Source organism: Temnothorax nylanderi, unplaced genomic scaffold, assembly GCF_030848795.1.
Source record: "Temnothorax nylanderi isolate EJ_2023f unplaced genomic scaffold, tnyl_v1.0 TNYL_tig0348_pilon, whole genome shotgun sequence".
NCBI lineage: Eukaryota > Metazoa > Arthropoda > Insecta > Hymenoptera > Formicidae > Temnothorax > Temnothorax nylanderi.
Window position 1 is genome coordinate 35,350 of NW_027249410.1, and position 15,549 is coordinate 50,898.

The 15,549-nt window shown below is 37.8% G+C and overlaps 1 protein-coding gene across 3 annotated transcripts; it reads right to left on the bottom strand.

Annotated features, from left to right (window-relative positions):
• Positions 1-1,399: 1,399 nt before the first annotated feature.
• Positions 1,400-15,301, bottom strand: Nup98-96 (nuclear pore complex protein Nup98-96). Of its 3 annotated transcripts, none has more exons than XM_071720466.1 (20): positions 15,156-15,301; positions 13,155-13,224; positions 12,972-13,073; positions 12,070-12,309; positions 11,784-11,984; positions 11,618-11,701; positions 10,979-11,158; positions 9,914-10,041; positions 9,529-9,841; positions 9,257-9,440; positions 8,976-9,087; positions 8,745-8,885; positions 8,339-8,622; positions 7,996-8,234; positions 7,665-7,907; positions 5,190-7,494; positions 3,481-3,792; positions 3,257-3,354; positions 2,921-3,170; positions 1,400-2,676 (listed from the first exon to the last, which is right to left on the bottom strand). In XM_071720466.1, exons 2-20 carry the CDS (start codon positions 13,183-13,185, stop codon positions 2,484-2,486), a joined length of 5,640 nt encoding a protein of 1,879 aa, XP_071576567.1. In that variant the 5' UTR covers positions 13,186-13,224; positions 15,156-15,301; the 3' UTR covers positions 1,400-2,483. The 3 variants fall into 3 exon arrangements, with proteins under 3 accessions (XP_071576567.1, XP_071576566.1, XP_071576565.1); XM_071720465.1 differs by having other exon boundaries at positions 11,009-11,158; positions 12,846-13,073; XM_071720464.1 differs by having other exon boundaries at positions 12,846-13,073.
• Positions 15,302-15,549: the final 248 nt, after the last annotated feature.

Sequence of the window (15,549 nt, forward strand, 5' to 3'; positions counted from 1 at the left end):
GCTCCTCCGCTATCCCCGCGGGGACGGGCGTCGGGGGCAAGCGAAGGTGGAGCGTTCCATAGTGGTGGTGGCGGCGGCGGCAGCGGCAGCGACGACAACGCCGGTAACGCCGGCGGCCAGCGCGACATCGACTTCACCGAAGCTCGTCGAAGCTTCCTCCAGCCACCCCGGTGTCCCCGGTTGTTCGCTCCGCGGAGCCTGGAGTCTTGCGCGGGGCGACGCAGGAGGGGATAAACGAGGCAAGAGAGGGGAAATACGTCGTGAGAAAGATGGGGTGATGGTGGTAGTGGTGGTGGTGGCGGCGGCGGCGGTGGTGGCGGCGAGGGTGGATGGGGAACAGGGGATAAAAGCAGCGGAAAGTGGTGGAGAAGGCCCGGCGCCGTTCCACGAAGGACGGGGATAGGGGAGGGGACAGGGGTGAGCGCGGTCCCGACCTTACGCCACGTTACGGGGGTGTAACGCAGCGCAAGCCCGGTATCATTGATTTAACATATATCTATATCTTACATAAAGACAGTGAGAGCTTTTCCTAAAGGCGAGGGAGGGGGGAGGGGGAGGGGGAGGGTAACGTCGCGTTACATTTGTCCAAGCACGGCGGGGACGGCGTTATGCGCACGAATTGCGCAACAACGCGACGAGAGAGAAAAATCTCTCCTCTCCTCGTCAAAGAGACCATTTAAGACAAATTGTCGAAAATCGGAGTCTATAAAATGATCTATAAAGAATACTCGGCGCGAGAATAGTATATACCTATTGTTGACCGATTACTGACCATTAAAAATAATTTGTTTCGAAATAAAATGCAATTATTGTACAGTAAGATGCATTAATTCGCTGGATCATATTAGCGAGCAACTCGACTTCTCGTTACATTTTAATACTTCGATGAACCGCGCACATGTGGATTATTAAAGTCCTAGTGGCCAATAAGTCAAAATACTATGACCCATTAATCATTTCTTGGGCAATGAAATATCTACAGAGTCTCGAATTAATTATACCTAGAGCTTAATTTATTGCGGTGTTATTTCTTCTGTGAAATCTCGGTCATCGATCTTGGATTCTCAGATCACGATAGAGTAAAAATCGAACGTTTCTCATCTTGCATTTATATTTGCGCGCAAATGACATATATATATATATATATATATATATATATAAGTTTCATAAAAGTCTGCGTTTAAACTCAATAAATTGTTAAGTCGAAAAATCTTTTGCCTCTTCAATACAAAGAGCGAGATGCACGCGCGCACACTTACCCGGCTGTATCTTTTATAAAAATCTCTATTTATATTAATGAACTCTAAAATATTGACAAGAAATAAAGGTTGCAAATCGCGAGAAAATATGCAAATCAAAGTTTTTAAATGGTAAAATGCTGAAAAAATTAGATGCAGGAGAATTTGTATAATATTTATTTGTATTTGGATTCATTTTTATACTTTCGTTCGTAATATGCGGAAACCATATGTAAACATCTTATTTATTTATTTCAACTTTAAAAGAGTGAAAACTTAATTTCATTTATACAAATGTACCTTATACACCATACGTATCTCATTATTTCTCGTGATCGTAACTATATACTGGATTTCTTTATTCTTTTCTTCACAAAAGTACCTGTTCTATCTAATAATGGGAAAGAAATTTATTACGTGCGCACAAAGCACTACGTTGAGAAGTTTTCACAGAGTACGTCCGACTTATCGTAATATACAAGTCCGTCGCGTGTGATAATTTGCACTCGCGCTAATTACACTCGTTACTTTTTTATGCAGACCTCTCGTTAATATGCGAAAAAGGACGTCCGAATATACGAAAGGTACGAAAGGGCTAGAAAATCAAAATGCGAGAACAGATAGCAATTATATACATATTATATGACGAGTGTATCACATAATACATATAAATTACCATTTTTCACGTACCTGCGTAACTGTGCTATATATATATGTATATCTTAGAAGGTATCTAATATGACTTGTTTACGTTATATTCAGGCGCGACGATATAGATTGTACAAGAAAACCACGTGACATAAGATAGAAATATTCCTCCGTGAAGTACAGAATTATTTCTCGTCCATGCTTTCTCTCGACCAATTACGTATCATTCGTCTTCATAACGGTTTAATCATCACGCGTTTCTCAAATCACGAGACAATTTCGTGCGTAAATCGATAAAAAATGTAAGAAAGACTTAAATAGTATCACATACTGATGTATTTCTCTAAGTGTGTTTATAATTTCAAGCTTTACAAATCTACTGTACGAATCGCGCAATTTGCTACCGCCGTATGTATAACACTGTCATCAGGATCACTGAAAAGTTCTTCAAAAAACTTCATGCTTATTTTCTGTGTCAATTTACAACTTGCAGGCGAGTGCGGAAAAAAAAATTAATAAAAATGGGACTTTCCGTTAATGAACTTTACAACTACGCGACCGATAAATTAACTTATGCGTGTTACTTCACATTTACATTTACGGCATTACTTCTGTTACGCGCATATTAACGATAGGTCGCAGTTCCTGTTGCGCATAATCTTCCGGCAATGGTAGTTGAGATATCAGACGAACCAACAACTTCGTGACAGATCTCTGCTCGTTTTTCTGCAACAGCAGCATATTTCTAGCCAAATGTAGAGTCCTCTTTGCAATTTCAGCTTGGCACAACCTAGAGATACGAAAGAAAAAAAATGCCTTAAGCCTTATGTCCACGATGCTAGGAATCGCTCCGAGATCTCGGACGGAGAAAGAATTAACCAATCGCATTGGTCAATTGCCGAATTATTTAAATATGATTGGTCAATTTTTTCTCCGCCCAAGATCTCGGAGCGATTTCTAGTATCATGGACACAAAACTTTAGAACAGTACAAAGAAGCGGCTTGCAATAGTATTATATATATATTAGTCGTACCTGTGTTTAGCGGTCGGACATGGAAATTGATCGATTTTATTACACAAGCCTGTTAATCGAGGCTTCAGCGCTTCCAGTTGATAAGTTAGTCCACGATAATCCGGAGCAGACTTTAACAGGCTCTGAATCTCGCTAGTTATCTCCATGTACTCCCACAGGAGCTGTCCTTGATGCGACCATCCGCTAATTGTGCCGCTACATTCGATCGGTACCAGCGGGCTTAACAGTGATTTCAAATATTCGTAGTTTTCTGTAATATAGAATAAGCAATGAAATTGTCTGCAACATACAGCGCCAACATGTAAAAAAAGAAAAGAAGAAGGAAGTATCCGATACCATTTATTATAGCATCGGCTGCCAGATGCTCTATAATAATTTCATGGGCCTGGGTCCATTGTTCCGCCTGGATGTAGTACCAAGCTGCTTCGCCATACCTGCAAAAGCATCGAATCTCTTCAAATATGTCCAGAATTGTATTCCAATTAACAAACGTAACAATCAGTTTTTTTTTTATACGAATTTATTATACGATTGTATTTGAATGTAATATTGTTAAATACCTCTTATTGACACTGCTTTTGATGGCCTTAGCCTGGTGAATCCAAACTGATGATATACCAAGCTCCTCCTTCAAAAACTGTTCATGTTTTATATATTCCGGAGTGTCGTCTATCTCTATGTGGCGCAACAGCAGGTCCTGTACGGCAGCTCGTCGTCTAGATGAATCTCGTAGATGCAACACTACGAAGATCGCCCAGTGCCAGAGTCCATGCGCTTCCAATTGAGTCGCAAAGTTCGTATGAGTTAACGCGGCGACGTGATCGGAGAGATGTGTGTAACCCAAAGCCACGAGCGTTTGTTGTACCAGCCAACTGTTAAGAAGATAATATATATATATATATATATATATGAAAGAAATTGCAAAATCATAATCGTGATTAATAAAAGATCGAAACATCCTTAATTAACACAACTTCTTGAATACACATTTAAACTGATTAATAGTAAGTATAAGGGATTGTATGTGAGACTGGAAGGATTGAGGTATTTGAAGAGAGAAGATAAGTTGAATAGGGGAGATAGTATACGAGCATTGTTAAGTTTGAGATGTGGTAATATGAAGATGAGGAATAAATATTGATTAGGGGAAGAGAAAAAACGTTATGTATTTTGCAGACAAGGACAAGATTGTATGATTACGTGGAGGAGTATTCTAGGATTAAGGATTGGTTTAAGGAGTAAGGTAAGAATAAAGAAGAAACATTGGAAAGAATATGGAACGATGAAATGGATAATGTAAAAGGAAATTGTGGAAGGAGAGATAGGGTATAAAGAGGGATAGGTCATAATAAGTATAAAGGTAGTACATAAGATATGGATGAGTGTGTGAAGGAAAAATTGTAAACCAAATCCACTTCTTGGCGATGTAAGCTGAAGTTAATGAAATGTACATTTGAACTAATTATTTACACATCATCACTTGCAAATTTGTGCTTGCTTTTGTTGCTTACGCACGTATGCACGTAATGCGAATTTATGTAAACGTTGTAGGTATTTAATCGAATAGAAATAAAAAAAAATTAATTATATAGACTTGATTTCATAAGTGTATATGTATATGTGTACCTATATATATATATATATATATATATATATATATATATATTTTTTTAACTAGGAATGGAGTCAAGTTCAATATGTACTTAAAAATTCGAGTCAAATCCAATAATCAAGTTTTATGTTCTAGGATTCGAGTAATATTCATAGGAAATAATATGTCATACATTATACTTGCGAAGTAATCGATCTCGACTAGTTAACTTCGAATTTTAGAATAAGTATCTGCAAGATGCGAAATGTACAAGCAGTTTCTACTGTAAAGAATCGAATCTTTTACAAGTAGTACCTACTCGAATTCTTAAGAATGAAGTTATTAATTTAAAGAATGTAATGTGTAACGATTTTAAGTAACTTTATACCACATTTTTAATTATTTTTTATTATATTTAATTTCAACGATCGACAATCTAATATTTATAATTATAAAAAAATAGTGTATTAAAATAAATAATAAAAGATTCAGACATATTTGATCCAGGTTCCAGCCTACTTAAAAGTACTGCTTTTATTTTGAAGTAATCATGGAAAGTTTAAAACTATCAACAAATTTGAATTTTTTATACTTATTCCATCGCTATATGTATATAATATTGTTTTTCCTACAGCCTCATATACCGTTCCCACTGGAATATTGCCAATACAAAATTACCTCAATCTATAATCCAAGGGATTAGCGGTGTACGACAGTGGATTGAGGAGCTCGCCTAGATCGTGATTTCCCGTGCAGTACAACTTCAGAAGATGAAAGCAAAGATCGTGTATCCGTTTGCCGTTACTCAACTCGGCATCGTACTCGTTCTCCCTGTACTCGGGTTCGGGAACTGCCGCATATGCCTGAGCCTCCGTCGCATTAAACGACGTTTCGTAGAGGTCCAAGGCGTCGGTGATGGAGCAAGTCGGTGGCGACAGGTACCACAGATGAGTGGCGAAGGCCCGCTTCCAGTCCAGGTCCTCGCATACATTGATAGTGCCGTGTTTGCTGGAGATGAGCGGTTCGCCGGCCACCAGCATGAACAGCTTTAGACGATCGATCGTGAGATTTTCGTCCACATCGGTCTCCTGCCACAGCGCAAGCTGCTTCTTGATCAATGTCTTGACTGTCGCGCCGCTTCGTAATTGCGCCATCAGTAACGCCAGGCAGTGATCTCCGGCCTTCCGCGCTTCCTGGCAAGCGTCCTCCAGCTTGCAAGCGGAGAGCAGCGACAATATTATCTTCTCGTGTGAGTTTTTAGTTTCACCGTCGATGCTCTTGATCTCTCGTTCAACCGTCTTCTGCACCACGTTCCTCAACCAGTCGCCCACAGCTTCTCTTCGCACCATGACATTGTAGTGTTCCTCGTTGGCGTTGTCGGCCATATCCTGATCAGCGTAATTTCCCCAGAGTGCCACACATAAGGTCCACACGATACTCGCATATTGACGGAACGACCTCTCGCTGGCGCTGCCGCACTGCATCTGCTCGTCATTGGCATCCTCGCTCGGTCTTTGTTCCTGCTCCGCGAGATCCTGTGCCAGCGTGCAATGCAGCTGCAACGCCTCGTTCGCGCTGTCGGTCGCTACGTCAAACGTGGGACAGTCTCCCTCGTGGCCCATCACGCAGTGATCTAGCTGAATTCTCAAGTGACGTTCTATGCTGTCTTTGAATGTCTTCGTGTCGTACTCGTCGCCCCCGAGGATTTGCAGGCGTTGAACAATTACCGTCGACGATACGTCGTCAGCGAGACGGCCGGAGAGGTAACGACTCAGCTGACTGAACGTGCTCCGCAGTTGCATCTTAGTTGCCTGCTCTTGTGTGCTCAGGGACAGCAGTGTCAGACCGGCGCCCCAACTCGGCCGAAACGTCCTGCCCATGTATATACCGGCGTCAGCGATGCAGCGAAATCGCAATCTGTTCAACCTGGACTCTTCAAGTGGTACAACCTCATAGTGATACTTCAATACGCTTGTCACTGGTGTGACCACAGGCGGTGGAATAGCTCTCTCGATAATCTGTTTGTCTCTCGCGCCAATACGAGGCAAATGCGATATTCTACTCGACGTAGAAAGCACGTTCTCCGGAGAACATGTGGAGAACGGCGTTTCGTGTGCGACGAGAGTCGTTCGTAATGTCGTAGCGTTGTACGGAGCTTCGTCGCTCTTGGCCTCTGTGACATCTGGGAAATAGCGTATCAAGGTTTTCTGTACGGAGGGGAATATGCCGTTGTTAGTTTCCTCGTTTACATCTTCGTCGTTCACATCAAAGAAGCTCGCTTTCATAAGCTGCAACTTGTGGCTGTCTGTCCCGGTGACGCGAGCGTTATCGCCGACTGGACTGACGGTCATGCGTTTTTCGTAATTGTAATCCCCGGGAACGAAACCGGAACGGCCAAACGGGGTTTCCCCGACCGGGCTGACGATCATTCCTCGTTCCTCATAACTGTGATCGTTATAGGCAAAACGGCTTATTGGGGTTTTCCCTAAAAAATTGTTCTCGACGATATTTGGATGCTGCTTGCCGTTTCCAATCTTCATACTCTCAAGCGTTCCGTTAATCATCATTCCATTGATCGCCTCTTTATTCGTCGCCGTCGATGGATCGATAGGTTTGCCCTTTTGTACGGGTGCGGGGAATCCCTTCAGTTTCTTTGCTTCCGAAATCGGTGGGATCTGATTGTCATCCTCATCCGAATCGCTGAGACCGTACTTGGAAAAGTGGTCGACTTTGAAGACCCACGAGCCAGTCTCCGGTCGATACTCAAGGAAACGGGTGTCGTGCTTTGCGGACACTCTACGTAACTTCCCCTCGTAATTCATCGCGGCAAGTCGTTGTGGATCTGTGATCGGCTCGTGCAGCGACTTATCGTGTGGCCATACTTTGTCCAGAGTGACCTGTGCTCTTCGGTTCAGGCCCTGCCCCACTGGTGGTTTCTTCTCATCGTCAGGATAAATAATCACCTCTTTATGACGAAAATGTACTGCAACGACAAACGTAATAGTCAATGTAAATATAATCCTTCTTTCGAAGAAAGATGTTTATAGATCAATTGAGGTAGAGTCGTGTTAACATTCAATTGTAATGAAAGTGAAACAACACAATGCGACATTTATATAAAAAGTTACGATTAAATTCATAAATTTATATTACCGATTTCATCGAGATTCAAGCCGTACACGTCAAACGAATCCGGGAAGTATACATTGCCATAACCCTCACGGCCGATGGTAAAATTGGGCACGACGCACGTTTCACCGCAAACAAAATCGTCTAGTTTATCGAGCGACGGAATGGTGTAATAGCCCGCTCGTCGTAATGTAACTTTAGCCATGTTCACACTCCAGTTTGATTGCAGCATCGACAACGAACTCTCGTCTGTTTCTTGACCGGATTCTGAGAATCAAGAAACAAGAATTGAAACACAGGTAAAAAAATTTCCCATTATGTGAGATTTTTGTTTAATTGATTTGGAAATATTTACCTGCATTCGGCATGGTGAGATTTGCGGAATTTTTCTCGTCAAAAGTAGAATTTAGTGGCACTTCGATCGAATTGATTATTTCCGAATGATTTATACTCGATGTACTATTTTGCGATCTTAATTCGGCCACCGTATTATTCACTTCTTCCGGTACATTCGTTCCAGAAAAAGGCGATCGCTGCCCCTCAAGCAATTCATCGTCCGAAATCTTATTTTTCCGCGGAAGCGTCGACTTTAACCTACGAATATAAAGATACTCAAATTTACATTCTCTTAAGAGTGACTTTTTAAAAGATTTTCGAGGTCAATCAAAAGAACTCGAAAAAATATATTATTGCATTACCAAGATGTAGACGACCGTCGATCATTTGCAAGTCGATTATTGTCTTGGCTGTGATTTTCCTTGTCATTAACTTCGATGTTGTTGCTGTCCACTACATTTGATGTATCTGCCCTGTCTTCTGCAGTACCATTTCTCGTCACAGATTCTCCATTTTCTGTGGGAGATTGAACCGAGGAATTTGTCGCTGACTTTGGCCGTAATACCAAACGTTTTGCGCTTGGCCGAGGTTGAAAAGCCTCTGTTATTACGGGATCTTCTTCTTCAAGGCCATCGAACAAGGATTTCTGGAATAGGTGTTTCGTGAAGAGAATAATTTATTATTCTATCGCTAATAATAATACAAATGAAATATTTTGCAACAACGTTCTATAGTTGAATATTTGAAATCAAAAATTGGTAAGTTTACCTTCGATAGCTGCGCAGAACTGACGACTCTCGCTTTGATTTTCGGAGATTTGTTATTGGCAGTAACTCTGTATTGTGGACTATTCAGTACTTTCGATGCTGGATTAGTAGGTTTTAAGAGTTCCTCGGTCTTTCCAGAAGCCTATAAAAATATAGATTGCAACCAAAAATAAATTACGATGCTTCTTAATTTATTGCAGGATAATTATCTTAAATTGGCTAGACAACTCACTGGTAAAAGATTCTTCAATAACGGTGAATCGCCGAATGGTGCGGAAACAAGAGCTAAGATTTGTTGATGCACCGGTACCGAACCATTAGCTTTAGCCTGATTTGATACTACCCTAAAATATATATAAAACACTTATTTAGTATAGTATATTATATACAGTACAAGTAATTCTTAAACATTTAAATAATCAAAGAATCACAGATCAAATTAATTGATCAAGTTATTAAAATTAGAGATGTTAATGAGAAAGAGTTAAAATTAGAGCATAAACATTGCGTTACCCTCCATTAAGTAAGCCCACTCCTGTTCCAGACATCATATTAGAACTCGTTCCAAAAGTAGAAGATCCAAATGTTCCAGGATTGTTAAACGTCGTATTGTTTCCTGTATTTCCAAATAGACTGCCCGGCTTTTGTTGGCCGAACAATGAAGACCCACCGCCCAAGCTTAAACCAGTATTCGTGCCTATAATATACACATGTACACATATTAACATATATTGAGCGGATAACATATGTAAATTGGATCGAATATTAAAGAAAAAGTAAGTCACCAAGCCCAGTTGAAGATGCAGGTGTAGTTCCGAAAGAAAATCCCGATGTTTGTCCAGCTGGTTTGAACGACGAGTTAAACAACGAGGATCCAGGGTTGGTGCCGGAATTAAAACCTGTATTAGTTCCGAATGTAGAAGGCGCGGCCGCACCGAATGTAGATCCGGTTGTTCCAAATCCGGTGGTGGTAGTTTTATTACCGAATAATGGCGTAGTGGTGTTTGTGGCCGGTTGACCAAAGCCAGTGAAGCCGGTACTAGTCGACGTCGATGGAATATTAAAAGCAGACTTGTTCTGATTGAACAATCCAATACTCTATGAACAAAATATAAGTATCATTTTGATTTCCAATACAATATGTAATGTGTATATTTGTATGTACATTACCTGATTAGGTTGGGTGGAACCGAATGCAGATCCGAATCCAGTATTCTGTCCGGTATTAATGCTACCAAAACCCGTTCCAGCAGTCTGGTTAGTACTGCTGGTGCCAAAAAGCGGTGTCGGGGCAGCTGCTATAGATAAAATTTTACACTTCATATTTTATATTTTCCATATTTTATTTAAAAATATATTTTTATTTACCTCATTGATAAAATAATGGTAAATAGAAGATCGCGTATTAAAGAAATAAAAATAAAAATGTCTTTTCTCTCCTTCGAATTAACACATACATTTGTGCGCATGTGCACGTATAGGTGAGTACATTTCGATACTTTTTATAATCATCACATATTTTAATATTGATCATGTATATGCATATGTATGATTAATATATTAAAATATAAGATAATTATAGAAAATATTTAAACAGAATATCTCGAAGTGGGAACACACAGAGTGCATAATACAATTGTGCCAGGAAAAGCAACTTTTTTTCCCTTGGCAAAATTGCATCTGAGCAATAGTTTTTAAACGAGAACAATTTAAAGCTAACAAATGAACACTTAAAGTTATGCATGAATCAGCAGTGTTGGTGCTATACGCTATTTTATTATCCCTCTAAAGATTTCATAACAATTGTGTATCTAAATATCACTATTTTAAATACAGCTTATGAGAAATAATTTAACATCACTTGCTCTACTAATAAGGTTTTCTTGTTGCAAGTTAATATTCATTAACTATTTTTTCAGTTGTCGTTTTTTCAGGAACATCAGTTAGAGGTATTCATATATCGCGTATACTTGTTAAAATTTTCAGAAATCGTAAAACAGCGTACGTGTCCAGTGTGAGCTGGGATTCATGCGTAACTTAAATAAGAGTTCTCGTTTGTTAGCTTTAAATTGCTCACATGAAAACTTGTTCGGATAGCAGAATTTTACCAGGAAAAGGCTTTTTTTAGCACAGAGGATCACACGGTACGCGCAAATTCTGGGACATTTTGTATGATATACATATAGATTGACGGACTTTATAACGATATACGTTGGGATAAATAAAATAACTTACTACCAAATGGTTTTGTTTGAGTATTAGTACCAAACAGATTTGTTGTGGGTGTAGAATTGAATGCAAAGCTGTTGGTTGTTGTAGTTGCTGGCGTTCCAAAATTAGTAATGGGTTTTCCGAATAGTCCGGTCGATCCTGATTGGCTAGTGGTACCAAATCCTCCGGTCATTGCACCAAATCCTTTAACAAATAAAATAAGTTAGAGAATTTTCTTCTATTTTTATTATAGAATAGAATATTATATAAGTATTATGCAAAATTTTGCTTTTATGTATGATTTTTTATTATAAAGTGTATAAAAGTAAATAAAACATTTGAAATTTAAAAAAATATTTTTTAATCAGGCTTGTAGATCATAAGTAGAAATGTTTGTGGAATATAATATTTACAGTATATAACTGTATAATTACTTATCGTACAATTAAGTAATACTAGTATATAACATTTAGTACAAAATATTATATATGCATAAAATTAAGCAAATAATTGTATAATTATACAATATGATACACATATATGCAATATAATTGTATAAATTTATTGTATAATTACACGTTGTTATATATAATTATTTATGTTTGTTAATCCATATTCGTCTGAATATCTTTTAGTTAATAAATGTCTTATTGCGGAACTTACCTGTCCCAGCTGTGCTAGTACCAGCTGATGTGCTACCGAACGGTGATGTTTGTGCCGACGTCCCAAAGAGACCCGTTTGTGGACCTGTTTGAAAAGAGAAGCAAGTAAATTATCAATATTTTACTATTTATTTTGGCGCTGAAATCAATAAGATCGTATGATATGCCTTTTCTCCCAAGTTGATAATCTTCAAAACGTAATTCCTCGTAAGACTTGGATTCATATTCTTTCATAGATGCAATGCAACAATGACGGGCCGAAATGGTGTGCGATATTCCATTTTTTGACATGGAATCAGTTGTAATGACAGGTGTGAATTTCACTGCAGTGCCAGCTGGTACGGTAGTCGGGTTAGTATTGCCAAAACCTGCACAGAAAGAAATCAAAGTGTTTGAAATTTTAAATGTTATTAGTCTAGGTATAGCGCAAATGCAATTGCGCTCTTAACTTACCTGTGGTTGTACCAAAAAGATTTGTGTTTGTGGTGGTATTCGCCTGACCAAATGGAGTAGTTTGTTGTGCATTTTGTTGCGGTTGTCCGAACAGATTAGTTCCAGATGTTGTGCCAAAGTTAAAACCAGGTTTGTTTGCTTGACCAAACGCTGAAGTCCCTGTGCTTGTACCGAAAAGATTTGTCCCGGCATTTTGTTGGGTGCCGAAAAGATTGGTACTTGTATTTGTTGTCCCGAAGCCTGCAAAAACAAAAATATATTTGTTAGATTTTAACAATATCTATATAACAAATACAGTATCATATAAACCAAAATTAAAATTAAATTTATTGCTTGCACATTATATTTAATATTTATTGATTTAATGTCTAATAAGGTCTATAAAATAAATTACTTCAGATGTACAATACTGCTTAAAAATATACACACAATGTATACATAAAGATGTTTTGTACCACAGGAAATAATATAACAGGCATAAATTATATAATTTTGAAAGACATCAATGAGGCTAGTTTTAAACCATGTTATGATTTTTTGAATTTGTCTTTTACAATTTGTTATATTTCCAATATAAATAATCCCTATATAATATAATTTGCAAAAATTACTGTCCAATATAATGACATTTCGAGTGATCCTTGGATCGCAAAATGTTTTTCTAAAAAAACGTAATGATCGAGAATGTTTCAAATGCATGATATCTTGAACACGCACGAATATACATACAGGAAAGAACTTTTTACATGCAAGTGAAACAGTTAATAAATTGCTACCTCCAAAAGACGGTTGAGTATTAGTTGGCTGTCTAAATGCCGGTGGCGTTGTGGTATTTCCAAACAAGCCACCTGTGGTAGAACCTGTGGGCTTAGAACTAAAGAGTGATGAAGTATTGCTACTACCAAAGACAGGTGTTGCGCCACTACCAAAACTTGTTGTAGTAATGGGTTTACCAAATGCAGATTGGCCAAATGGACTGTTTTGCGTCGCTGTACTAAATCCACCTTAAAAAAAAAGATAAATATTTTAATAAAAAGAATCCTTAATTAAATCTCTAGCATGATTTATTTACATAATATACATACTGAACGATGTATTTCCAGTTTGCCCAAACATATTTAAGGTTAAATTATAACAGAATCTTGTTCAAGCAATCTGAAATAAAATTAAGATTATAAGACAAGGAGTACAGCACTTTTATATTAGTTTATACGATACATTTGTTTTTCATTATTGTATTATAATTAGCACACTGCATATTATTCTGAAAGAGATAAAAACTATTAAAGTAATCAAGAATTTTAACATTATTCTTACATTGATTAATGCTATTGACCTAAGAATTATTACTTTAAGATAAGCTGAATGACATGTTTCTATATGCAGTAATCGAGCTATTAATAACATTCTGTAACGTACATACGTATGCTCTTAAAAATATTGAGACAATTGGAATATCATAAACATATTTTTTTAGTTAAATATAAAACAGTTTCTCCCAGACAGATTTCCTAAAACTTATATGTATTTTGTATCTTTTCAGGCAAAAAGATCTGTTGAAAGGCTTTCAGTTTTGCTCTATTTTTTTTATGCAATCCTACATACATAAAGCTTGTATCAGACTACAATGAAGATTGAGGATTGCGAATTAGAGATTAGAATTTTGCCAAAACAAAACGGATCAATATTGTATTTATCCGATTGATCAAAGTTTAATCTTCAGTTTACAATCTTCAAGCTTCAATACATAGTAATATGGATTTCATATACGCAATATTATTCGTGCATATTGCACTTTCAAATAAATATAGATAGATTTATATGTATATCTACAAAGTTACATACTTTTTTTGTCAACGCTCTGGAATTAAACAACAAATCGATGTTTCATGAGTTATAAAGCACAGAACAATCTGTCGCAAATATAAATGAACAAATCGTTTCACCGAGTGCACCGATCAGTACTCACAGTATAATTCACGTTTATCTGCAAATCGCTCATTCCCATTTGTTTAGGTTCTAAACATTATAAATAACATTAATCAATAACTAGAAACAAATGGATTATATAATCTAATTAAAAAGAGCTATAATAAAGATGCTGAGAGTAAATTAAATTTTAATCTGTTCCATTGTGGTTAAATTCTTATTTGCAATTGCAATCTTCAATTTGCAATCCTTAATTTTCAATGCGTAGTCTGACATGGGCTTTACTTACGTATGTAAAATTGCATGAAAATAATTGAGTAAAATTGAAAGCTTTTCAACCGTTTATTTACCTAAAAATACACAAAATACATTGAAGTTTTAGGAAATCTATCTGGGAGAAACTGTTTTATATTTACTAAGACGTTATATTTATGATATTCTAATTGTTTCAGTATTTTTGAGACGTACCTATGTCGCGCAGTGTTATTAATAGCGATTATTGCATATAGAAACATTATTCATTATTAAACTTACCGTAAAGTAGTCATTCTCAGATTAATAGCATTAATAGCAATGACGATATTAGAATTCTCGATTAATATAATAGCAGTTTCTCTCTTGGAATAATACACGCGTTAATCATAACACAACGATTAAGAACAAATGGATCGTATATAAATAAAAATAATAAAATTTTATTTCTTTTTAACCATCATCAAAGTGCAGAGCAATGCACTTACCGTATCGGTATGATAGAGTGCACATAAATGTTACACGATACATGTTATTTCTTTCAAGATACAATACGCGCGATATTTCACGTACAAAGTCGTCGCCGCGCCGTCGCGCTTTCAATCGAAGTAACAAACAAGAAAAAAAGAAAGGTATGAGACAAGAGCGACGACGTTATCGAATGCATTTGGTTTGTCTGTGCCTCGAAAATATATAAGATACGTGAATTTCGTAAAAAGTCGTCCAAGTCTTCGCTCTTCTCGCGGTCTCAGCGATAAAAATGGATAATACGCATTAAGTGCGCTTTGGTTATGAACTGGCGCGAGAAAAAAGTCAAGTTGCAAATTGTCTTGTCGGATCGCTCGGCTGAAACGCTTGATCGCTACTTTCGGTCGCGAATGCCTGAGATTGAAGACTCTGCCTACCTGCTTAGATAAAGTTCACTTGAATTCGTGCATGAAGCACGAATATTTCACTTGCAACCGTTCGTGAATTTGACACAAGCGTATTTCCACGCAATTACACAGAAATGGAATGTCGGATAAGCACAAGTTCAAGATTACCAAACTTGCGCGTTGCGCGCAGTGTCGACAGTGTGCCCAACGCTCGAAAATAAGCTTGGTTACCCCCAAAACCCATTGGCCCATAGGTTGGAGGAAATTTGGACTCTAGTTTCTAGTTAGATCCATAGGTAAGAACCAATGGCCGCGCGTTCAGCAGACCAAGACGCTCAGTACCAGTCGAACGTGATTGGCTCTTACTTTTAGAACCAACCAATCAACGCGGAGTGTTAATAAGACGAACTCAACAGTTGTGTCT

Excerpts from the sequence above, each read along its gene's own strand:
- Nup98-96 (XM_071720464.1), bottom strand. The coding sequence starts at position 13,185 with ATGTTTGGGCAAACTGGAAATACATCGTTCA. Across the intron at positions 9,441-9,528 it reads TGCATCTTCAACTGGGCTTG|GCACGAATACTGGTTTAAGC; the intron begins GTGACTTACTTT and ends TGTATATTATAG. Across the intron at positions 9,088-9,256 it reads GTGGGCTTACTTAATGGAGG|GGTAGTATCAAATCAGGCTA; the intron begins GTAACGCAATGT and ends TATATATTTTAG.